At 47.3% G+C, this 25,769-nt stretch overlaps 1 protein-coding gene across 1 annotated transcript; it reads left to right on the top strand.

Moving 5' to 3' along the window:
* The first annotated feature begins 1,587 nt into the window (after positions 1–1,587).
* Positions 1,588–24,073, top strand: EXOSC10 (exosome component 10). Its single transcript, XM_014479969.2, has 25 exons — positions 1,588–1,745; positions 3,695–3,831; positions 4,750–4,873; positions 6,095–6,199; positions 6,492–6,657; positions 6,806–6,920; positions 8,786–8,861; positions 9,153–9,263; positions 9,464–9,607; positions 10,130–10,320; positions 11,745–11,901; positions 12,275–12,423; positions 12,593–12,643; positions 13,536–13,647; positions 15,383–15,433; positions 15,603–15,681; positions 15,773–15,882; positions 17,838–17,933; positions 18,277–18,351; positions 19,691–19,778; positions 20,861–20,934; positions 21,461–21,632; positions 22,457–22,518; positions 23,080–23,156; positions 23,931–24,073. The coding sequence occupies exons 1-25, from the start codon at positions 1,635–1,637 to the stop codon at positions 23,959–23,961; spliced, it is 2,664 nt and encodes an 887-aa protein (XP_014335455.2). The 5' UTR covers positions 1,588–1,634; the 3' UTR covers positions 23,962–24,073.
* Positions 24,074–25,769: the final 1,696 nt, after the last annotated feature.

The following is a 25,769-nucleotide window of genomic DNA, read 5'->3' as shown; positions in this document are numbered from 1 at the left end:
CATCTACTAGCTTTATTAACAGCAGGGCTTCCTAAGGCCCACCTGACTTCACTCTCCAGAATGTTCGCTCTGGGTGACTGACCACATGATCGTAGTAATCCAGTTCATTAAGATCTTTTTTGTACAGTTTTTCAGTGTATTCTTTCCATCTCTTCTTGATCTCTTCAGCATCTACTAGGTCTCTGCTGTTTCTGTCCTTTATTGTGCCCACTAGGTAACAAATTAACTAGTTTCAAATCTCAACTCTGTCTCATCCTACCAGTGTGACTTCAGAAAAGCTCCTTATTTTCTGTGTTTGCTTCCTCCACTGAAAATGTGAGTCTACCCCATCAGGTTGTTTTGAGGGGTGCAAATCCATGTAAAGCATCTCAGCACAGCCTAGGTTGAACCATACGCCTCCCAATGAAGAGGACGCTGGTTCAATCCCTAGTCAGAGAACTAAGATCCCCCATGCCACAGGGCAACTGAGTCCATGCACTCTAGAGCCCATGCTCAGCAACAAGAGAAGCCACCACAATGAGAAGCCCATGAACTGTAACTAGGGAGTAGCCCCCACTCGCAGCAACTAGAAGAAGTTTGTGTGCAGCAGTGAAGACCCAGGACAGCCAAAAATAAAACAAACCAAAATATATTGGTTTTTTTTTTAAAGAAATAGGCTAGCTTTTGTTCTGCCATGGTACCTGTGTACCTGAGGTACACAAATAGCTGGGGAGGGGATGGGGAGACTGAAAAAAGCATCCTGTTAATAAGATATTCTGACTAAGATAACAGCTAAGGAGGGAATTCTCTAGCAGCCCAGTAGTTAGGACTCAGTGCTTTCACTGCCAGGGTCCAGGTTCGATCCATGGCCAGGGAACTAAAATCCTGCAAGGCCTCGCAAAAAAAAAAAAAAGTAACAGCTGACATTTATTGAACACCTACTAAGCCAAACAAACTGTATTACGGGTGTGTCGTCCCCGATCTCAGGAGAGAGGATACACCCTAGAGGCATCCCAAATCCACTCCTGAGCTGCCTAATACTGCCTCCCTCCTAACAAGAACTCTTGCAGATATTCATTTCACAATCGTTTGAGTTCACACTGAAGTGCCTTAGGTTGTGTTTCCAGCGGTCGTGTTTTCAGGAGAAACCTCTAACTGGAGAAGTTCCAGAGCGCTGGAGGTAACAGACGCCTTTTCCAGTAGCTTACCTATGAAGTGCAAGAGAAATGTTGCGGTGGCTGGAAGGTGTGGGGTGGAGTGGCGTTCTCTGTCTTGCCTTTCATTTGGGAGAGATGCCAGCATACTTGTAGTCTGTTACGGAAGAACCAGCAACGAGGGAAGACACCAGACAGGGAGAATTGCAGGAGTCAAATCAAATGGGTCAGGGGGACACGAAACCAGAGCCTAAGAAGAGCTGGCTTTAAATCTGAGAATTACTGGGTCCTCTGCGTCTCACCTACGAGGTTAAAGAAAATGTCAGCCTCCCTAGGTAGCGGCGGAATGGGGGTCGGCTGGAGCCAGGTTCTCAGGCTGATTCCACCCCGACTCAAACTCCCCAGCTCGCCCCCAGCAAGAACTGCCTCCGCACATGCGCAGTGCGCGCACGTCGCGCTGGCCGAGGCACTCTCGCGAGAAGAGCCGCGCCAGCCGGAAAAATGGCGCCTCCCAGTCCCCGGGAGTCTAAGGCCCAGTCAGCCACGACCGCGGCCAAGTCTGACGGGGAAATGGTGCTGCCGGGCTTCCCGGACGCAGACAGCTTCGTGAAGGTGAGTTCGTGACGCCTCGAGGGCATCGGGAGCCGCCCGCGGCTGACCGGAAGCAGGCCCGGACCCTCTGGGCGGCCGCCCACCCGGCCGCGTGCACGATGCAGCCGAGCCGCGGGAGAGGGTTAAAGGGGCTTGTGCCCTCTCCCGGCACAATCTGCGTCTTCACCGTCCGGGGATGGGGCTTCGCTCGCTGACACTGGGGGACTCCCCACACCCCAGGGTCCTGGATCTCCCGTTTGAACCCTTGCAGTCCCGAGCATGGAGAGCTGTCGCCACGTCATAGGAAGGGATTCCTGGTCACCCTGAAGCCCCCAGTCCTCGCGACCTCGACCCCGCCCAGGCCTGAGCCATTCAAACAACTCTCCGGAGAGGCTCGGCTGCTTCAAGCTGCCCACACTTGCTGTCCTCCCCTCCCGCGGCGGGGATGGCCCTTCTTCCCTCTCCTGAGGTCCAGCCCTACATAATCCTAAACCCTGGGTTTAATGTAGAGCTGCCACCGAGTGTCCCTCCTGCAGGTGCCATTGAACATTGATCAGTGCCTCCTTCCATAGAGTTCATTTGGATTATTTGTCTAATGGTGCTTAAATATGAACAAACAAATCTGGAATTAAACATCTCATGCATAGCTCTTACAAGACCATGCAGCTAAAATAGCTTGTAAGTTAGCACTACAAATTCCCTAAAACTCCACTTGCATTTTGTCTAATTTATCATTACCACAAATTCATTTATTTGGTTCTGATTAATTCCTGGGTCACTAGCCATGGTCCTGATTGGGTGGCTCTGTGCTACCAGGAATGCCACCATGATTCAAGTTCCCATTTTCTCTCTTTTTTTCTTGGAAAACATTTATAACACAGCTTACAGTGATGTCATTTGGCTTTCATGTGACCAACCATCATTTACCCATGAGTGCCACTTCAGGTTTTTTCCCATTACCACACAGAAATTGAAATAGAGACATCCTTGACAGTAACTGAGCCATAAACACAAGTCCGGTTGTGGATGGTAACCATTCTAAATCAGTCATATGAAAGATCCAGAATATTCTTATATTGTCGGTATCTATTATGATGATTATTATTATTATTTAGCTGAGCCATGCAGCTTGTGGGATCTTAGTTCCCCAACCAGGGATTGAACCCATGCCCCTATCAGTGGAAGCACGGAGTATCAACCATTGGACCACCAGGGAACTCCCTTACACTTGTTTATCAAATTCAGAAACTAAGGTTCAAATAAATAAAATAACTTGCCTAAGGTCACAGTACCAGGCTGTTTTGAATCTTAGCCTAATTATATATGTATTTGTTATTTCTATACCCATTCTCCCAAGAATGTAAGCTCCAAAACTCGTTTTCACGTTCATTCGTGTATCATAAGGGTTGGGGTAAAATCGGCACTAAATGATGCATGGAGATTGGGTATCTTCATCATTGTTGGGAAGCCCAGTACAAAATAGCTGGTTGGAAGAAGTCCTTGGAAAAATGGCGAAGGGCCAGAAGTACCCCGGCTTGATGTGCTCGGACAGAAAAACATCTCCTGCCTTTGGTTATGTCCGGCGCCAAGATTTAATAATAAATATTAAGGATGTTGCTTGAAAAAATGGGTTATGAGATAAACACATGGGTCACTTAGAGCGCGCTGTCCTTGAAATATTTTTACTGATTAGGTGTTAACCCCGTACGCGCTCTGCTGGCTGTATACTCTAAGCTCTTTGTTCCTACTTCTATAAAAAGGCTTGACTACAGAAATAAACATGTCAGTCCTTGCAAGAGACTGTCCGAGTGTCCTTCTTTCAGGTTCGTCACTTCCAAGTCCCGGGAAAAAAATCCCCAACAATCATCTAGGACAGTTCCTTATATATAGTAGATCTTGGAAAAGAAAATGAGCTGCTGGATGAATGGTGACCCGTGTCTAAAACACGCTTGTTTTTCTGGTTTTGACAGTTCGCTCTTGGGGCAGTGGTGGCAGTCACCAAGGCGTCTGGGGGCCTACCACAGTTTGGTGATGAGTATGATTTTTACCGAAGTTTTCCTGGCTTCCAGGCATTTTGTGAAACACAGGGAGACAGGTTGCTTCAGTGGTAAGTGCTATATATTCTTTTCTCATGTTGAAAGAAATGACTATGAAGAAGTAGATGATTTTTCCTGAGATTTGTATTTTTTTCTTACCATAATTTTCTGTGCTTTGGAGCTATAAAATGTAAAAATGACAATGGATTTTGATTAGGGAATGTTACTTGGTAAATTTTGAGTTTAACTTTAAAAATATATATGTTGACTATTGCAGCTATAGACAGTGAATCTTTTTAAATTAACATGGGACTTGAAAACCTAGAGCCAAGATTCTCTCACACAACCTGTGGAGTCACAAGTTTTAGCTTTCTATTTTTTTTTTAATCTATTTTATTTTTTAGTAATGGCTTTCTAATAAGTGTATTAGGACAGACATTACACAGACACTGGTTTTGTTGAACTGTTGCATGACAGAATTGGAGAATCTGTTTTAGATTTCATGTTAAAACAGTGAATGCAGAGTACATCATTTACATAGTGTTATATATCTTTTTAGAATGTAAACAAAGCCTTGGGGTAATTTCTTCCACCCCTTCAAATAACGAATGAAGAAAATAAGTCTTTGTGAGATTTAGTGAATTGCCCAGTGCCATACAACTAGCAATGTTTTTTGCTATAAGGGTGCAGGTTTTGTTAGTTTGATCTAAAAGTATTAGGGAGGACTTCCCTGGAGGTCCAGTGGCTAAGACTCTGCCCTCCCACTGCAGGTGGCCCAGGTTCGATCCCTAATCAGGGAACCAGATCCCACATGCCATAACTAAGAGTACACATGCTGCAACTAAGACTCAGCACAGCCAAATAAATAAATATTTTGTTATAGAAAGTGTTGGGAATAATCTGAGCTAAGCCTTGGGAGCTTTCTGCCAGATGAGTAAACAAGCAAACAAAAGTATACAGACTGATTTGGGTTTTCCTGTCCTTCCCAGCATGAGTAGGGTGATGCAGTACCACGGGTGCCGAAGCAACATTAAGGACCGGAGTAAAGTGACCGAGCTGGAGGACAAGTTTGATTTGCTGGTCGACACCAATGATGTTATTCTGGAAAGAGTGGTGAGTATTTCACCTCACTCTTAAGGTAACTAACAAATGAAGAGCCTTTGTATTATTAAATAATGAAAGAAAACCCAGGCACTTCAGGAAATGAAAAGAAAGGAAGTTTAGCATTTCTTGCCCATAACAATATTCCCTCCTCTGATGATTGGCTTCTTTTCCCCCAAAATAACACAGTTGTCTTCAGATACATCACTTCAGAATATTACTTCCCCTGGGGATGCCTGTGTTTAAAGTGCCTTTATCAGAAATCTACCCTGCAGATTTGCCAGTTCCATTTTGTTGCAGGAGAAGAGGCCTCTGGATACAGGGCACAACCAACATTTAATCCGTTTTTACTAGGTTTCCCAGGTGGCGCTAGTGGTAAAGAATCTGCATGCCAATGCAGGAGACACAAACAAGAGACTTGTGTTCACTCCCTGGGTCGGGAAGATCCCCTGGAGGAGGAAATAGCAACCCACGCCAGTATTCTTGCCTGGGAAATCCCACGGACAGAGGAGCCTGTTGGGCTACAGTCCATGGGGTTGCAAAGAGTTGGACACGACTGAGCACACACACGTTCGGTCTTCTTTGAGATAGCGAGCCAACCGTCTTCTTCTGCCTAATTCTGTGGCAGAATATTCCTTACAGAAATGCACAGCTTGTCCAAAACATAGCTAATGCTCAGCCATATGACAGTCCTGTGGATGTTTAAATCATGCTGTCCTGTCCCATGAAGTCATCTCTTCCATGGTCTAGATGCCCACAGGTCTTTCAGTGGTTTGCTCAAATTTTCTGATTTCAAGTCCTACCATTTGTCAGCTAGGTGCACCACTGTTGGTAGTGCCCAAACTGAGACCCCACATCTGGTGCTGCTGTACAAAATACGGGTAGATGAGGACAGCTGTCATTCTCACTCTGATTACCATTCCTCAATGTTTAATGCAGGCTAGGATGGTAGGCCACATCATCCTGTTAAGTCACTTTTGAATTTTCAGCCCAATTCAGAACTGTGAAGAGAGTCAGTCAAGGGCTGGGAGTGCCTGATCACTGCCCTACCTTTGAGCAAGTAATGCTTTAATTACTTGGGTTGACTTTAAAATCACGTCTCCTACAGTTATTCGCTCTTAAAAATGTGTACTCTTGGATGTAGTTCTCTGGCTATGTTTCGTAAAATTTTAGGTAATTAACTCTGTTAACCCTTAAAGGGAGATACTAAACTAATACCTCTTGCACTCTTAGGGCATTTTACTGGACGAAGCATCAGGCGTGAATAAGAATCAACAACCTGTCCTCCCTGCAGGGTTACAGGTCCCCCAAACCATAGTGTCCAGCTGGAACCGGAAGGTGAGGGCTGCTTTTCAGAGGCACTGGAGTATCTGATATCAACCTTAGGGTCTTTGCCCTTTCTCATTTGCATTTCTGTTCTAATTTATTGAACACAGAACTCGCCACTGCCTAACTTGTTCTCATAAACAGACACAATCTAATTCCACCCTCTAGTCGACTTTGCAGCCACCACCCCACCCCAGGGTCACACATACATTCTTAAATGGGTGGCCGTTGGCGTAAAACGGAATTTAGTTTTCTAAGTTTTCAAGTTGCTGTGTTATAAAGTATTTGTATTTGTTGATCATAGGCAGGAGAATATAGCAAAAAAACAAAATCTGAAACTTTCCGGCTGCTTCATGCAAAAAACATCATCCGACCTCAGCTTAAGTTCCGAGAGAAGATCGACAACTCTAACACACCATTTCTTCCCAAAATCTTCATTAAGCCCAATGCTCAGAAACCCCTCCCTCAGGGTAAGTGGTACCAACTCTGCCCAACAACACAAGTGAAGGGGGAGAGGTCTCCCTCCCGTCTTCCTTTGTTCAAATTCAGAGGGAGCCAGTTAACCCTTGGTAACTAGACAAAGTGTAAACCTGTCTTTGTTGCTGCTTGGGTCTCCAGCACTCTCCAAAGAAAGGCGGGAACGCCCACAAGACCGCCCTGAGGACTTGGATGTCCCCCCTGCCCTGGCAGATTTAATCCATCAGCAGAGAACCCAGCAGGTGGAGCAGGACATGTAAGTGTTCACCTGTCTGAGTGTCCTGTTGTGAGACTTGACCACCATGTGTGTTTTCACTCTGCATCACTTTTGTAAAATGTGTGAATGAGAGCAGAACCTGAGGAGTGGGTGACTCTTCCCCTCAACCCAAGGTGAATCTTATCAGCTGACCTCCTGCTTGTGTTCACAGAGGGCCTCACACAGTCCTAAGAGCTGCCAGTTGCTCTCGTCCCTGCTATACAGATGAAAGAACCAAACTTGAGATGCTAACTTCCCACAGAACTAGAACTTCAAACCCAAGTTTTCTTAGAATTTTCTTTCCTTTGTACCACTCTGCCTCTCTTGTCAGGTGGGGTCTCACACAGGAAGGTAAGGCTCACTTGTAAACTTAGCACAGAAAAGGCCTTCTCCCTGGCAGTATAGGCAACTTGGAAAAACTTTGCTATAAACAGACAATAGGACTTTGCCTTCAGTGTAAAGAAAAAAGATGAGGGGGACTTGGTCAGTGTTGGTCCTTCTCTCACACTTAGCCAGAGTGTCGGGGCATTCATGCCTCAGCCCCAGCTCTGCACTGTGAGGCCTCCAATCAAGTGCTGGAGAAATAAAGGTGCTGAAAGGCGGCCCTGCCCTCAAGGAACTCAAAAAAGACAGGATTCTTATGCCAGAATCTGATAGCAGATTCTTATGCCAGAATTCTGATAGCAGAACTGAAGAAAATGCATCATTTAGTATATGACAGCTGAGGTATTTGCCCCATCCTCTCTCACCTCACAGATCCGTTATTCCAGATCACAAAAAATTATATATTTCACCTTTCTGTATTATCTGCAGTAGCAGCTATACAGTGTTTTTCCAATTAGTGCTCAAATCTTTATAAATGAATAGATTTTTAATTGTTATACTTTTAAGGGTGAACAAGTTGCACCTAATTTTTTTTTTATGCACTTGAATTATCATTGAAGCAATGATGCTTTTTAAAATATTTTCACAATGGTCTTTTCTTGTTTGTTTTAACAAACTGGATTAAAAGAGTTGTTCTTCCTTGAATCATGGAGTTAATCACAAAGATTTTTCTTTTTGTTTTTTTTTTCGTTTGTTTTTTATTGTAGTGTAATTGCTTTACAGCATTGTGTTTCTGCTGTACAACAAAAGGAATCACCTGTATGTACAAATAAATCCTCCCACCTTCTTGAGCCTCCCTCCCACCCACCCCTTCAATATCCCACCCCACTAGGTCGTCACAGCACCAGGCTGACTCCCCGTGCTGTACGGCAGCTCCCCACCAGCTGGCCATTGTACTCATGGTAGTGGATGTCTGTCAGTGCCACTCTTCATTTGTCCCACCTTCTTCCCCACCATGTCCACAGGTCCATTCGCAACATCTGCATCTTTCTTCCTGCCCTGCAGATAGGTTCACCAGTACAGTTTTTGTAGATTCCATATATGTGTGTTAATATACCATATTTGTTTTTCTCTTTCTGACTTGACTTCAGTCTGTTTGACAGACTCTAGGTCCATCCACTTCTCTATAAATGACCCCGTTTTGTTCCTTTCTGTCTAATACTCCGTTGTGTATATATGCCACGTCTTCCTCCACCCATCAGTAGACATTTAGGTTGCTTCTGTGTCCTAGTTGTGTATAGTGCTGCAGTGCACAGCGGGGTGCATGTGTCCTTTTGAGTTACGGTTTTCTTAGGGTATACCCCTGGTGATGAATTGCCGGGTCATACGGTAGTTCTGTTTTTAGTTTTTTAAGGAACCTCCGTGTTGTTTGCCATAGTGGCTGTATCAGTTTACATTCTGACCAGCAGTGCAAGAGGGCTGCCCTTTCCCCACACCTCTCCAGCATTTATTGTTTGTACCTTTTCGTTTTACTGATTCAGGTTTGCGCATCCTTATCAATATGAACTAGATCACTTCACGCCACCAGACTCAGTCCTTCAAAAGCCAGAGCCTCAGGTGAGTGCCGATCTCAGCTGATGGTGGTTCCCAGGTAGCCCAGGAATAAGCAGGTACATCAATGACTGGATGCAGTTTTGGCTTTCTTTAGTTGCTTTTATAGTATTGGGGTGGCCAAAAATTCGTTCGAGTTTTCCCGTAAGATGTTATGGAAAGCCGAACGAATTTTCTGGCTACCCAAATAGAAGGGTGTGACTTCAGATCATTTCTTGGACTCATAATTCACTTTGTCCTTTAAGGAAAGACGATGGTTCATAGTCTTCTCCTTCTCCCTGTACTTTTGTGATGCAGTTATACAGACCTGTAGGAGAGACACCCTGCCACTTCGTGTCCACACTGGATGAACTAGTGGAACTCAACGAAAAGCTCCTGAAGTGTCAAGAATTTGCGGTAGACTTGGAGGTAACTTTTTAGTGACCTAGAAGGAAGTGTTTACATTTTCTGTGAGTTCACCTATTCAAGAAGTATAAAATTAATACTAATTTAAACCTGTTTTTTGGTAATAATCACATTATTTATTACTGATTTTTCAAAATCAATTTAACTGTAAGCCTGATACAAATGCTTTTTTCGCTGTTTCCCCTTCTTTCTGTGTATTTTAGCACCACTCTTACAGGAGCTTCCTGGGGCTCACCTGCCTGATGCAGATTTCCACCCGGACAGAAGACTTCATCATTGACACTCTGGAGCTTCGCAGCGACATGTATATTCTCAACGAGAGCCTTACAGACCCAGCTATTGTTAAGGTTAGCCAGCCTTTTCCCACTCTTACATGTGAGCACACGATTTAAGTGCTTCCCAATTTACTACTGTCGTCATTTCAGCATAGCCCCGGGAAAGCTGAGAGAAAAAATTGTAACTTCCTCCACTCGTGTGGGCTTCCCTGGTGGCTCAGATGGTAAAGAATCTCCCTGCAATGCAGGAGACCCAAGTTTGATCCTTGGGTTCTGGGTCACCACCCAGAAAAATGTTAAAGCACTTTAATGAATACTGCAGCGAGCCCTTGATCTCAAGATTGTTGGACTTAATGACTGTCCTTGAAGCTAGCAACGTGGCTTTCTTAGCGTCATCAGCTGTTAGCACTTAAAAGCATGCAATTAGGATTGTAGAGGACTGTGGCCCAAACTAAAAGAAGCATGTAAAACTGAACCATCTTATTCTTTATCCTGGCATCTATTCCAGTATTCTAATAACCTAGGGACAGAGTTCATTTCAGAGCACAAACGGCCCTGTGCCTCTGTACTGCACGGCTTTGGTTTTATTTTCAGGTCTTCCATGGTGCTGATTCAGACATAGAATGGCTCCAGAAGGACTTCGGGTTGTACGTGGTGAACATGTTTGATACCCACCAGGCAGCTCGCCTTCTTAACCTGGGCAGGCACTCCCTGGACCACCTGCTGAAGCTCTACTGCAGCGTGGAGTCGAACAAGCAGTACCAGCTGGCCGACTGGCGGATACGGTCAGTTTGTTCTTGATGAGCAAACAGGGCTGGCGGAGGGAGGCCTGGGTGGTTGTAGCACCATTTGGATCTCTCTTTCTTTTTTTTAAGTTTATTTTTGGCCGCACTGGGTCTTCATTGTTGCAAGCAGGGCCCACTCTTTATTGTAGAGCTTGGGCTTCTCATTGCAGTGACTTCTCTTGTTGCGGACCCCAGCCTCGAGGGGTGGGCTCCGTAGTTGTGGTGCATGGGCTTAGTTCCCAGACCAGGAGTCGAACACCTGTCCCCTGCACTGGCAGAGTCTTACTCACTAGACCACCAGGGAAGTACCCCATTTGGATCTTGAGTTGAATGTCATTGGGCTTTTCTCCATTTGTTTTTAGTGGCATAAGGACAGCTGGAAGGTTTAGAATAATGTAGAGTTAATGTTGGACTGATTATGTTACATAGAGGAGAATGTTAATAAATTTCAGTTTAGTTTTGTGATGTGAAATATTTAAAAGTTTTAAAATGGAAGTAAATTTCGTTTAAAAAAATGCTTCATATTTATCGAGGAGGAAATTAGATTGTGCTTGAACATAAATTATAAGAAAAATTAAAGTGAAAAGAATGTTTCATGTTTGAAAAAGTCAGGAATTACTATCTTAGATAAACAAATAAATAGTGCATCATGCTGCATGGAAATAGTTGAAATTGCCATGCCATGTCAGCGTTTGTCCATGTCAGTCTCTTGTTTGTAATCCACATCTCCCTGGTACATGTGTGTGAAATGGTCTCCCATAAGTGTGAGAGAATTCTAAGAACAGAGCTGACTTAGCTTTGTAAGCAGTATTTACTGTAATCTAAATAATTTATAGTGGAGTAATTACTGTAGAGTAATTTACAGTATAGTAAATATAGCACATCGTAAATATATACTATATAAATATAATAATTTATAGTATAGTAATTTATAGTATTTACTATAATCTAAGGCTGTTAGGGAGTCTTGCCACACTTTGTGGGATTCTTGCTCCCCTTGGTCATTTTCAGATGGCTGGCTTCCTCTCTGAGGCTGTAGCTATTGTATGCAAAAGCACCAAACTCTTCTGCACGTCTCATGCCAGAAAGTCTCAAGAGAATTTAGTAAAGTTGAACTATAAGATGAAAATTGATAAAATCTAAAAACCACTTCCTTTTACTTGACCATTGCCACATGCCACACAGTGGGATAAGATTCACATTCAACACAGGGCCCTGATTTTTAACCACATCGTTGCCCTACTGCCCCTTCTGCCCAGCTGTGGAAAGAGCGTCTTGTCCCATGAGGATGCTGGAGAAGCTGGTGGGGCTGTAGTATTGGCCAGGGGAGACTCTTGAACTTCAGCAGGAACCCACAGGGTAGATGAGTCAAATTGCCACCTCGGGGGAAACCAGGGAAACAGCGTTCTCTGTTGCAACCCTAGACCTCTGCCGGAGGAAATGCTGAGCTACGCCCGAGACGACACTCACTACCTGCTGTACATCTATGATAAGATGCGGCTGGAGCTGTGGGAGCGCGGCAACGAGCAGCCCACACAGCTGCAGGTGGTGTGGCAGCGCAGTCGCGACATCTGCCTCAAGGTACAGCCCGGGCCCAGGTTCTGTTCGGGTCCCCGTGCTCTGCTTTGCTCTTTTATTTTTAAAAAATTTTTGAAATGAGTTAATTTATTTTGGCTGTACTAGGTCTTTGGTGCTACACACGGCTTTCTCTAGTTGCAGCAAGTGGGGCCTACTCTCTAGTTGGGGTTTGCGGGCTTCTCACTGCAGTGGCATCTCGTTGCAGAGCATGGACTGTAGGCACACGGGCTTCAGTAGTTGTGGCACAAGGGCTCAGTGGTCGTGGCGGTGCGTGTCTGCTTTGCTGTTTACGTTCATGAAAGAGCCCAGTGTCCTGAAGAGCCCAGGGCACAGTATTGATTCCCACTTATCTTGAATGTTCTTTAATATTTTGCAGAAATTCATCAAACCCATCTTCACAGACGAATCTTACCTGGAACTCTATAGGAAGCAGAAGAAGCATCTGAACACACAGCAGTTGACAGCCTTTCAGCTGCTGTTTGCCTGGAGGGATAAAACAGCTCGTCGGGAAGATGAGAGTTATGGGTAAGGGACTGTCGATCCCTTTCATTCTTGCTAGGTCTGGTGACAAGGAAATAATGGGCTTTTTCAACTTTTTTCACCATGAAAGTTGATTATATTTTCCCAGGGTTACAGCACATCATGGAACTTGTTGGCAGAATTTAATGGGATCCTGTTGTGTGTTTTATTCCAGATACGTCCTGCCAAACCACATGATGCTAAAGATAGCTGAGGAGCTGCCCAAGTGAGTGAGGGCTGATTAATGTGCTCTGACTTCCTCAGTAGAGAAAGTACTTGTCCTTCAGATCCGGCTTCCCTGATTGTTGTTACCTCAGAGCTGTTTACTCAGAGCAGATTAGTGCTCTGAGGAAGTTAGCAAGTCCAAGGAATGCAGAATCTCTGCCCGTGCCCTGCCATTTAGGAAGCAGAGCTTCTGAACTGGAGCTGTTTCTATGTTTATCCCTTATATGGACTCCCGTGTAAGTCTCTGGGCTTCTCAGGTGTCTCAGCAGTAAAGAATCCGCCTGCCAATGCAGGAGACATGGGTTCGATCCCTGGGTGGGAAAGATCCCCTGGAGGAGAAAATGGCAACCCACTCCAGTATTCTTGCCTGGAAAATCCCATGGACAGAGGAGCCTGGTGGGCTACAGTCCATGGGGGTCACAAAGAGTTGGACGCCACTGAGTGACTTAACAGCAGCCTCAGCGTGTAAGTCTCTGAGCCTGGAGCATCCACTTTAAAGGAGAGAAAATGTCTCAGACTCTTTCATCTGTACCTCCTTCTGGATTAAGGTGGCTCATGATTTTAGATTCTTATGATGTTAATTGGAGTGTAAGCAAAGAATTAAAGCTCATCATCACCTGGCACCTCCTTGCAGGGTTGCAGGTGAGCAGAGCTGTGGGGCTGCGTTCCAGCCCGCCCTGAGAGCAGGAGGCAGCAGTAGGAGGCGTCTGCTCAGGGCTAAGTGCAGCAGAGAGCACGTCTTGGAACAGCCAGCGGGGCCACCCTGACAGACCATGTTCCCTCAGTTCTCACCTGAGCGCCTACAGTCTGGCTTCACCGGGTCGTTGTTACTTCCTGTAGCCTTTGTGGGCCGAGCTCCTGGGCAATGTTGAATGTGTTCTCACTTCCTTCAGGGAACCTCAGGGCATCATCGCTTGCTGTAACCCCGTGCCTCCTCTTGTACGGCAGCAGATCAACGAAATGCACCTTCTGATTCAGCAGGCACGAGAGATGCCTCTGCTCAAGGTAAGAAGCTCCCCAACTCCACAGGTTCTCAGCTCTGTCTGTTGGCGTCTTGCTCCTTATAATCTCCTTCACACGTGAGTTGGTCTCCACTCTGAAAAAAAGCAAGAGGAAATAACAGGATTTAGGAAATCCAGTGGGTGTGTCTTTTTGATAGTCAGAAGCTAAAGTTCATCCTTTTTTTAAAAAAATTTTATTTGTTTATTTTTGGCTGTGCTGGAGCATCATTGCTGCATGGGCTTGTCTGTATTTGCGGCAAATAGGAGCTAATCTTCATTGCAACATGCAGGCTTCTCATTGCAGTGGCTTCTCTTGCTGCCAAACACAGGCTCTAAGGCGCACAGGCTTCAGTAGTTTGGCTCAGCAGTTGCAGCTCCTGGGCTCTAGAGCACAGGCTCCATAGCTGTGGTACATGAACTTAGTTGCTCCACAGCATGTGGGGTCTTCTCAGACCAGGGATTAAATCCACGTCTCCTACATTGGCAGGCAGATTCTATACCACTGAGCCACCAGGGAAACCCTCATCCTTCTTTCTTTGCAACCTTATCTTTGTTAATCCAAGGGCCAGTGATGTCTCATGATGTCTGATGATGGGCTGGTTAGCTGTTGTCCCGAGGCAGTCAGCCTTGCAGGATAAAATGGAGTGGGGATCTCAGCACAGAGACTGCATTTTGGAAGGCTGGCAGTAGTCCAAACTGAGATGATAAGAGCCCTGATGAGTGTGTCGGTCACAGGAATAGAAGGGAAAAGACAGGTTCAGGAAACATCTTCAAAAGCAAAGATTGATGGGACTTTATACCAGGTGGTGACAGTGGCCACGGTTCTTTTCTGAGCACCATGCTAAGTACTTTAGAGGTGTTCTCTGAATGGCAAGTAGAGTTGAAGATAATGGAAGTGGAGTCAAGGACCACTCACTCCACACAAGAAAGCCGAGGTGACAAGAAACAGGAGCACCCCGGAGAGAAGGGAATTCAGAAAGAGCTAACTGTGAAGATGCTAAAGTTTAGGCAAATTTAGATGAAAGCAGGACGCCCAGCCCATAATACAAACCCATACGTACACACATACCAACACACCGGTGTTCTTGTGTAGATATTACAGTATGTCTACACAAGATTATGTGTAGATTTACATATGTGTGTGTGTTTTGTTTTGTTTTTTAATCCATACAAACGTTATTCTGCCCTTGCCATGGGGTGGGAGAGAGGGTGTTCAGAAAGATATGCATGTTTTGATTTGTGTTTTAATTGGCACAGTTTTTAATGTTTTGTCTCAGTAATAATATTAGCATGTGTAAAACATGTTTGTAACTTTTTGAAAGATTATTGATCACAGGCGACTTGAAATCAGCCCCTTTGAGGTAAAAAAAAAAGAGAATCCGAGGATAAGCACATTTAATGTCTTCATCCTAATATTTCTTTCTTGACTCTATACTTTGTCCAAGTAAAGAGCAAAACGCCAGTGACTAGACAAAAATCTTTCTCAGGCTCTTTGGAATCCTTCTGTATTGTGCCTCACTGTGATAAAGGGTTTTATTCTTTCATCCAACAAATAATTACTGAGCACAAGTAATTACGGTGCCAGGCACTGGAAGGGGTGAAGGGACGAGAGAAAGTCTCGGGCGCTTGAGAGACACCGTCTAGTGAAGAGACATGTCTGCACTGAGAGAAAAAAGAGAATGATTGTGTCAGCAAATTTAGGGAACTTTCCTCACATTCTCTCTGTTTTGACTCTGTAGTCTGAAGTCGCAGCGGGAGTGAGGAAGAGTGGGCCGCTGCCCAACCCTGAGGTACCGTGATGTGTTCATTGTGGCTTTTTCAGAGGGAGGGAGGGGGATCCAGTCACAGCCTGGACAGACCCAGCCTCCCTCACAGACACCAGGGCCTGTCACCTGGTCACAGAGCTGCCGCCTGCCTGCAGGTCCTTCACGCCGGCCTGTTGCTTTCTTTTTGACACAGAGATTGGAGAATGTTCTCTTTGGCCCCCATGACTGCTCCCATACCCCGTCAGATGGCTACCCTCTCGTCCCAACTGACGGTAACGAAGAGGCCCCTGGCACGTCCTGGGGGTGGGGCTGCCCGGTGTGCCGCCCCGTAGGCTTGGCCCATGCTGACTCCCCTCCCTGTAGGGCCTGTGCCGATGCAGAAACAGGAGGGCCTCCTCTCCGCCCAAGAAGACGAGGAGACCCTGCCAGACATCAGATGTCTCGTCGCTACCGCTGTCGTCACATTATTTAACGTGAGTGACACCATCCGGGACGTGACCCAGACTGGGGGGATGTGCTGGCTTTATCAGACAGGAGGCCGTCTGCCGGAAGTGGAAGCCAGTGGCGGTGGGGGTGGGCGGGAAGCCCATTGGCCAGATGGTGTTTGCTGCCCTGATGAGGTCTGTGAGGGGAGGTGAAGGGTTCTGTGTGCTGCCTGAGGAAATCCTCAGGGGAAGTGCCCCCAGGGAGCCGGACAGGAGCTCCAGGGACATATAAACAGGGGTCTTTCTTCCCCATTCATCCAAGGTCAATCGAGGGCCAGTTTATCCTGATTCCCAGAAGGGGTGAAACAGCGTTTCCAGTGAACTCATAGCGTGTGCTGGGTATACTTTCCTGACGACCGCCAGCATCATCTATGTGTGCTTTGGATGAAAAGAAGGAAAAAAGAAAAGCATTTCTCCCCAATCTGGCCTGTTAGATTAAGTGAGCAGCAGGAGATGCAAGTACCAGGAAGTGGGTAGGAGCTTGTTCCCCACTCCCAGGGAGGCTGAGTAGAGACTCCATCCAGTGTGGCACACTTGGGGACCTTGTTCCTGGAGTCCAGCCTGGGATACGATAGAGCTTGTCCTGGTCGATCCCACCCATCACGCTTCTCCTTTCCACCACAGACATGAGCTCTGGGTTCTGTGCAAAAGGAAGACCAGGGTGTATGTGCTGGTCAGGATGGATAGTTACTGAGGTGACCAGGAAAAAAGGAAATCACACAGATAAAATCTGAATACAGCACACAATAGATGTGAAAGAAAGTGAAAGTGTTAGTCATTTAGTTGTGTCCAACTCTTTATGACCCCATGGACTGTAGCCCACCAGGCTCTGTCCAAGGAATTCTCCAGGCAAGAATACTGGAGTGGGTGGCCATTCCTTTCTTCAGGGGATCTTCCTGACCCAGGGATCAAACCTCAGTCTCCTGCACTGCAGACGGATTCTTTACCGTCTGAGCCACCAGGAGATGGAACAGATGTGGTAAGAAGGAAAAACTATAATTTCTGGAAAGAAGGAACTGAGAAAGAGAAGCAAGAATACTGTCTGGATAAAGAACAAGTTTCATTCTTAGCACATGTTCAGGTGGTAAGAAGCTGGGTGGTCCAATCCCATTCACAACTCTCCCATCACACTCAGATGCTGCGCCAGAGCCAGGGAGGTGAAGTACCACTTGCAAGATGTATTAACTGTCTGGGAGTGAACTTTCCTTTTCTCTTAACTACATACAGTTAGTCTTGTTTGAGTAGCCAGTGCAAAAAGAAGTCTAGGACCTTTAGTTGACCAAGGTGATTAGGCAGCTAAAGATGTGAGCATGAACTTGCAGCTGTATGGATGTGTAAGTGCTGTGTGTTGTCTAGCAGAGGCTGCATCCGTGTTCCTGGTGCTCAGGAAGCCTGACTACAGAGAAGGCCAGGGGCTAGCGCAGGCTGATGCCCCTGGTGAGAGCGACATTCTGTTGCATAGTTTTGTTGGTCACCTATAAAGGTGTATGACTTTAAATTTCAGCTAATTTCAGGTTACAACCCCAGGTTCTCCAGTCAGCCAGATCTGGGCTTACATCCTTATTCTGCCCCTATTAGCTGTAAGGCTCTGGAAGACTTTCTTAAGCTCTCTCAGCCTCAGTTTCCTCATCTGTACGATGGTGAGAGTAACACCACATACCTTGTAGGTTGTAAGGATGTGGTGAGAACTCATCAATTCAATGAGTGTGTATTGGGACTTCCCTGGCACTTCAGAGGTCAAGACTCCACGCTTCCACTGCAGGGGGCACAGGTTCAATCTCTGGTTGGGGAACTGAGATCCCACGTGCCGTGTGGCATGGCCAATAAATAAGTAACTTTAAAAAGTCAGCTGTTGGCGTTATTACTATTACTGTTACTCCTCTTGCGGCATCTAATATCATAAAATGGTCACGATTGTAAGCCATTGTTTTCTGTCCCTGCAGGAACCTAGTGCTGAAGGAAATAAAAAAAGTCCATTAACGGTTGCACAGAAAAAAGCCCAGAACATAATGGAGTCCTTTGAAAATCCATTTCGGATGGTAAGTACTGGTTACATATGTTAAGGGCTGACAGAAGAGGCAGAGCTTTCTGCAGCTGTAGGTGCCTTTTGCCTGAAAAAGGAACCGAGAGACTTCAGAGACCGAAGAAGCCTCACCACCGTGACGTCATCCCTGGCAGTTGGTGAAGACCCCGAGTCAGGTCTTCTGAGACCAGGTCAACAAGAGGACCCCACTTGAGGGCCAGGCAGCTGCAGCCAGGCTGACACTTTGCATTGAGGCCTCCTAAGATGTAACCAGCAAGACACCCGCATCTGAGTGCCACTGAATTCTGGGTCCAGATTCTGTTTCTCAGCATTTAACATGACTGTTTCCATTTCTCCAGTTTCTGCCTTCAGTAGAACACCGGGCTCACATTTCTCAGTCAGCAAAGTTTGATCCATCATCGAAAATCTATGAAGTAAGTGGATTTGTCACCCTTTCTAAGAGTGAACTTTCTAAGAAAAGAGGACTTCTTAATTTCTTAAACCAGGTTTCTGTTCTAAACAAGCCCATCTTTGAACCTCCCTGAAAATGAGTGCAAGAAACACTTCATATATAAGCATTGTTTCCAGAGAGAGGAGCCAGACTTTAATCAGATTCTTGAAAGCATTGGGGAACTTTTTAAAGAAACAGGTCTTTGTTTTTTGTTTTTTTTAATTAAAGTTTAATTTACAAGGTATACAGTATACAGATATGAAATGTACAGCTTGATGCATTTCTATTTATGAATATTACTTTAACGCTCTTAAAGATGACAGCTTAAATTTTGAAACATTCTATTGTATGTTGTGTGGTTTGTTTTAACAGCATTTTAAGTAAGAATAAGAATCCATCTTCCCTGGATCCCCATGAGATATTCCTGGGAGCCGTCATGTTAATTGTCTGTTAAAAGCCCTCTTCCTCCCTGCGGGAGGTGGTGCTCTGATCAGATGGGTGGCCTGGCTCCCTCTGCCCCCGACCGACCCCCACCCCTGCACTTCTCTTTAGGCCAGAGAGTCAGGCCAAGGGACTTCTCTGGTAGTCCAGTGGTTAAGACTCCACGCTTCCCAATGCAGGGACGAGAGTTCCATCCCTAATCAGGGAACTAAGCTCATACGTGCCATGTGGCACAGCCGAAAAAAAAACAAAACAGAAAAGAGAATCAGGCTGAAATCCTGATGGGCCTCTGCCCTGTTGCTGTTGGTAAGCCTGCTGTTTTTAGAAACAGGGAGTCAGGTGAGGTTTCTGCTGTCTCTTCTCTTCCCCCCGGTTGTGGCTTACTCAGGGCAGCCATCTGTGCCCCCCCACCCCCCTGCCCACCAGACTTACCATTTCCTGTCACCGAGATGTGTTCTCATGCCCCAGGTAAATGTGTTGTAAAGAAGCACATTAGACTCGCAGAAGTCCTGCCTTGAACACCATCTCTACCATTTATTAATCATGTCCCCTTGGACACGTCACTTAGCTTCTCCCAACCTATTTCCTGTCTGTAAAGTGGGTGTGATGATGGTACCTCTGCCTCAGAGTCATAGAAGGGACTGAATGGTTGGATATGCAGACATCCAACCCAGTGCCTAGATAATATAAGTACTTTATAAATAAAGCCAGCATGAGGTCTTATTTTTCATGTCATTAGATACAGGATCATTAGATAATGGGACTTAGGACCTAGAATGTATATAGCTACCAGTCAGCATGCTCTGCATCACCTCATTAAAAGAATCATCCTAGGCAGCTGAGTTTTGGAGATTTTTTGTTGTGTTTGTTTTCATTTATAGATCAGCAACCGTTGGAAGCTGGCAAGCCAGGTACAGGTACAAAGAGAACCTAAAGAAACTGCCAAGAAGAAGGCAGCTGAGCACACAGGTAGTGTAGCGCCCACCCCCTTGTCAGCTCAGCCGGCACCTTTGGTTGAGAGCAGCCCTGGCTCACTGTTCTGTCCAGTTACTCGAGCAAAGCTCTAGGCACAGCCGAGCAGCCCCAGCCCTCCCCTCCACGGCCTCCCTTCTGCCGAGGGGTGGAAGGCAGTGAGCCGGAGATGTGTGAGCTATCAGGGCAGCGGGTACTTACGCAAAGAGAGAGGAAGGAAGTGCTGCGGCTGGGCCTAATGGGGTGCAGGCTGCTTCTGTACAGCAGTACAGGAGGCGGTCTAGTGAACGTGACATTGAGCCAAGACCCGCAGCCATCAGGGGAGAGTGTTCAGATTGGCAGCCCAGCGAGGCCAAGGCCACAGCTTGCAATACTGCTCAGAGTGACCCAGGAGGCCAAAGGGATGGGGGCAGGGGGTGGGTGGAGGGTAGGACAGAGAGCAGGCAGGGGTCTGTTGTTGGGACTTTTACTCCAAGTGAGTTGGAAGCCATGGAGGGCTCTGAGCAGGGGAGGGCCGTACCCTGACTTAGGTTTGGAGGCCTCACCAGCTGCTGGGCAGAGGACAGGGCAGACAGTCCAGTCAGGAGGCAGCACAGGGTGCAGATGAAGGGGGACACTGGTGTGGATGTCATGGGGCAGGGCAGGTGGTGGAAACTCAGAGCCTGTCATGTCGCATAGAGAAGCTGACAGCATTGGGTGAGGTAGTCCTGGACAGGAGGTTTTATCCTGAGCGCCTTGGGAGGCGGGGCTGTGTGAACAGTGAGGCTGCAGGGGGCCCGGTTAGAGGCGGAGGAGGTTTTGGTTCTGGTCCTTGACCTGTTAAGGTTGAGATCCTGACACCGCGTCCTCAGGGGAGTCACAGAGGCCGCTAGGTGAAGAGCAGGCAGGGATGTGGACCCCAAGGTTGGTTGATGAGGAGAGGAACGTGGGCTGAGCCGCGAGGCAGGGTCCTCCAGGGATGTGGGGGTTGGGGCTGAGGGACAGGGTGGCCGCGATCAGCAGGGGTGATGCCGCAAGCAGTGTGGCCTAGAGACCCGGCTGCCGCCACAATCACAGAGACCATTCTCTCTCTCTTGCAGCTGCCCGGGACCAGGCCCAAGAGGAGTATAGGGCAGCCGCGGAGCAGGCCGTGTCCGTCCGCCAGCAGGCTGCAGTACGTGCCTGCGTTTCTGCTTTCTCTGGTCGTGGTCTGGGGTGGTGTGGAATGTTGGGAGGGCTCACCCTCAGCGTTGGGTTGTAGGCGTCTTCCGGTTGCCGGTCCAGTAGTGCTGCCTCGTGGCCACCCCCTGCCCCCCACCCAGAAGGTTGACGTCACTGTCCATCTGGGATGGTTCTCCCGCTGCATTTGGGATAAACATGCCTTTGGCCTGTAGAAGGAGGTGAGGCATCAAGCCCACTCTGTGTCCCACTCCACCTGGGAGCTATTTCACCCCCTGCCCCCCGGCTCCCCAGCACCCTGGAGTGCTCAGCTCTGGCCTTTCCTAGTGGCCTGACGTCATCCTCCAGCTGGGAGCTCGGCCCCCCACCGCCAGTGCTCCTCTCTCCGTCCCCAAGCCTGTGTTTACAGCTCTGGAGGCATCGTGTGCCTCACAGGGTGCTCACAGGGGTCACACACACAGAGTGGCCTCCTGCCCTGGTCGTGGCTGTGCTTCCCTCTTACAGATCTGTTCAATCCACAGCTAGAGAACGCTGCCAAGAAGAGAGAGCGGGCGACGAGTGACCCGAGGACGACAGAACAGAAGCAAGAGAAGAAACGCCTCAAAATTTCCAAGAAGCCAAAAGACCCAGATCCACCAGAAAAAGACTTCACTCCCTATGACTACAGCAAGTTGGATTTCAAGGCTTTTGCTGGTGAGGCCAGAGTGGGTGTCCCGCAGGGACCACCTGACCACATCCCATGGGGGGAAGCAGGTGACAGGGAGGGGAGGAAAGAGCAGAACTTCAGTGGAGATTAAGCTCCACCCAAGGCCAGGCAGGCAACCTGGAATTGTGAGGGCAACACAAGGACATGACAGGGACAGGGCAGAAACCCACCACCCTCAGCCCCCAGGGCTGAGCTGCAGGAGCCACTCTGGTGGTTCATCAAGATAGTGTCCATTCTGTTAATAATTGTGGTCCAGCCTTCTTCACAAGTTGTACCCAGAAACACATTTTCTCAGACATACACACATAGAGGAAAGATGTGGATTGTTGAGAAAGATGTAGTTTGTTGAGACAGCCTGGTGCCTAGAAGATGATGCTCTGTGCCTCCTTAGCCTGTGAGAGCCTGTCTGTTGAAAGGACTGCAGTGACATTCCTGATGACAGAGCAGCCTCCTTGGCGACACAGCCGTCTTTTCTGCAAGAACATCCCCTCTCGCCTCAGTTTACAGACAGTGGCTTCATCCTTCACAGAAACCAGAGGGATTTCCTTGATGTGAACTGGCCAGTGCTTTAGCCACCGGCCCCTGACCTGAGAATAGACCTATGAGAAACGAGCCTGGCCTCCGGGCTGCCCTTAGCTACTGAGAACATGATTTGTGAGGTGACAACAAGCCAGAAGTTTCTGTCTGTGAAGGGCTAGTGAGCTGACAGCCCACACTGCCTGGATCTTGTGCACCTGGCCCGGTAGTGAGTCTGTGGTGTATATTAACTCACTCACATGGTCACCGGCCTCTCTTTTCTCTTACCTTTCAGGAAACAGCAAATCCAAACCTTCTTCCCAGTTTGACCCAAGCAAGCAGCCCCAGTCAGGCAAGGTAAGAAACAGACTGAGAATTCCAGTGGGCTTGAGGTGTATGTTGTTGACCCTCCACTGCTGGCAAGACTGGCCCATCTAGGAATCCTCTCTGTCTGCATAGCTTTTCCCTCACCTCATTTCTTCCCAGGCACAAACAATACCCATCACCTATTTCAGCAAGAAAAAAAATGTTGTGTCTCTAAAAGTGGGTGTGTGGTTTTGAAGGGTGTTACTGTTTGCTGCCTTGGGAATTATAGCAGCAGGCTGGAAACACTCCCTGTGGTACCAGTACAGGCCTGCCATTGCCCGAGTGGGCGTTGCTGCCGCCAGAGTGCAATGTGACTGGACGTCTGGCGTGGGGAGGGCAAGCGAGCCCTGTGTAGAGCCTGGCCATTCCCTCAGTAGCTCATCTGTACAGCCTGCCTTCTCTAACACCCAGAAATGTCCAGTTGCAAGGAAACCCAAGAGTCATACCCTTGGCACCGGAGGCTCTGATGGGCCGTCTGAGCCTAGGCGTGTTTTCCTGTGCGTCGTGCGGTTATGGTCTTCACTCAGCCTAGATGGTTTCTTGTCTTTTCAGAAATGCATTGCAGCCAAAAAAATTAAACAGTCGATTGGAAACAAAAGCATGTCCTTTCCAACTGGAAAGTCAGACAGGTAACGTGCAAGATGCCATCGTGGCCAGGGAAACCCGGGGAGGCCTCACCTAGAGAGAGTCTCAGAGCACATCTCCTGGCCTGATCCCCATCTTTGTCAGTCAGAAAACTGAGCTGGGAGGAGGAGAGGTGATCACTGGAAACCACAGTCGTAACCACGCCTCCTAGGACTCCGTCACCCTTAGCCCTCTCCCATCACCACATGGTCTCCTAGGGTCATCCCAGAGCAAATAGGTTTGAAATCTGCCTACATCAGCCCCTTTCTGAGGAAAGAGGAAAAAAAATCAGTAAGCAAATATGGATAGTCATTGTTGTCCAAGAATATTTTAGGGAATTCCCTGGCAGTCCAGTGCGTTTGCTGCTGATAATCTGGGTTCAATTCTTGGTTGAGGAACTAAGATCCCTCAAGTCGCATGGCATCGCCCAGAAAAGGGTAATTTAGTTAAAAGCCTGAAACCCTAATCCTTGCAGCAGACCCTGAAGTCGGAGGACACGCTCCCAGGATGTGGCAGCGGAGGAGGGACCATCCTCAGCTCGGCCAACCCTCCCTCACTAGGCCACAGGGCGCTGCTGCTCCCGCCTCCACTCCTGTCCCCTGGAGTGCCCTTGGAGTGCCGGGGGCACTCTACTGCCCAGCTCAGTTCTCCTCAACCCCAAACAGACCATTGTCCCTCAGTTCTGCAGTGTTAAGGCTCACATTTTATAAACTGGCTGACTGCCACCGTTAAGCCAGACTGCAAGAACTAACCCTTTTGTTTTCACACTGTCTCTACAGAGGTTTCAGGCACAATTGGCCAAAGAGATAGTGTTGGAAGACAGCTTCAGGATCCCCTGGTGGACTGGAAGCACCAGATAGTGGTGCTGGTTTTGTACAGACTCGTTTTTAAACCATTAAAAAATAATTCTTGCTGGAAGAAAGCGGGTGCCTGACTTTTCTTTTGCGGCCACTCCAGCTCTGGCAGGCAAGAACACACCTCGTCCTGTCCAGGTCACCCTCTTCAGCGGTCTGGGGTAAGTGTGCCCTTGGAGTGTGGTTTCCGGAGAAATCCAAAACTTCCCCCGAGGAGGAATGCAGGAGACACCCAGGACTCAGGAAAGAGAGGCCTCCACAGGCCAGAGTTATGCCCACCTAACTCTCCATCCTGAGAGGATGCACTTGTCCACGCCTGCACATCATGCAAATGAAGCCAGATGGTGAAAAGTACCTTCAGGAAGAGGGACTGATGGGTGCTTAGAGCCACTGGGGCTTCTCGACAGCCTGGTCTCTTCTCTATTCCTTTCTCTCTCTTTTTTTTACATTTTGTTTTTTCCCCGTTATAAAAGTAATAATATGTTTATTATAGGAAATGAGAAAAACATAGAAAAATGCAAAGAGAAAAATTCAATCATCTTTAATCTTGCGGCACAGAGAGAATGTTTACTATTTTGATGAAAAGGCTTTTTACCTTACTTGTGAATACTTTCCAAACGACCTTATATTTCTGTAGTGTTTCACCTTTAAAACTTATATTATGAGACCTTTCTCATCCTGAAATTCATTTTAGCTAATGCACATCATTCAACATTTAGGTTTCCATTTTGTACTTTTTTTTTTGATTGCTGAACTCAAGCTTTTCTCTAGTTGCAGCGAGCAGGGGCCACTCTGTAGTTGCGGGGTTCAGGCTTCTCATTACACTGGCTTCTCTTGTTGCAGAGCACAGGCTCTAAGGCCACATGGGCTTCAGTAGTTGTGGCACATGGACTTACTTGCCCCGTGATATGTGGGATCTTCCCGAACCAGGGATTGAACCTGTGTACCCTGCTGGCAGGCGGATTCTTAACCGTGGGACCACCATTTTTGTACTATGCTTAATGTAACACTAAACTTTTTGTATAAATTCCTGACCCAGTCTCTTGATTATTCTTCAAAATTCCATTTGATTTTAGTCCTTAGGTGGGCTATCAAGAAAGCACAGAATGATACCAATATTTTTTTTAACAAATATTTAAACAAGGAACCTACTTTTTTGGAAGTCTTTCCCATGAGTTATTGAGCGGGCTGACTGTGTGTGAGACTCCACAGGGTTGCCAAGCCAGACCAGACATGGCTGTGCTGCGGAGAGCAGTCCAGGACAGCCAGAGTGTGAACAAGGCAGGACTCGAGTGGTCGAAGGTGACAGAAAAGCCAAACTATCCCTGGCTTAGCAAAAGATGTCTTTTCTCTGAATGGAAACGGCAACCCACTCCAGTATTCTTGCCTGGAAAAGCCAATGGATGGAGGAGACTGGCAGGCTACGGTTCATGGGGTCGCAAAGAGTTGGACACGACTGAGTGACTTCACTTCTCTGTAAATGCAGTCAGCCCAGAGCTGGTGCAGTGACTGGTGGTCCTCAGACTCTGACTGCCATCTTTTTGCTCTACCATCCTTAACTGGAGCACAGGACTCCCACCTCCTGGGCCTGGTGACTGCCCCCATGCCACCCGCCACATCCTCATTCTGTTCAGCTGGAAGGAGGGGAGACCAGCACCCAACCTCCACTCCCCACTGGCCAGAACTTAGTCACATGATCACATCAAAGGATACTGAGAAACTCACTAGTTCAATGCCCAGCTGAAAATCCAGGGTTCTGTAATT

This window comes from Bos mutus, chromosome 16, assembly GCF_027580195.1.
Source record: "Bos mutus isolate GX-2022 chromosome 16, NWIPB_WYAK_1.1, whole genome shotgun sequence".
In the NCBI taxonomy this organism is placed as follows: Eukaryota; Metazoa; Chordata; class Mammalia; order Artiodactyla; family Bovidae; genus Bos; species Bos mutus.
This window is presented reverse-complemented; position numbering and strand designations above follow the sequence as displayed.

Bases quoted from the DNA above. Each gene is read 5' to 3' on its own strand.
- EXOSC10 (XM_014479969.2), top strand. From the start codon at position 1,635: ATGGCGCCTCCCAGTCCCCGGGAGTCTAAGGCCCAGTCAGCCACGACC. The intron at 15,682-15,772 runs GTAACGAAGAGG...CCCTCCCTGTAG, and splicing joins CCCTCTCGTCCCAACTGACG to GGCCTGTGCCGATGCAGAAA. The intron at 17,934-18,276 runs GTAAGTACTGGT...CCATTTCTCCAG, and splicing joins TTGAAAATCCATTTCGGATG to TTTCTGCCTTCAGTAGAACA.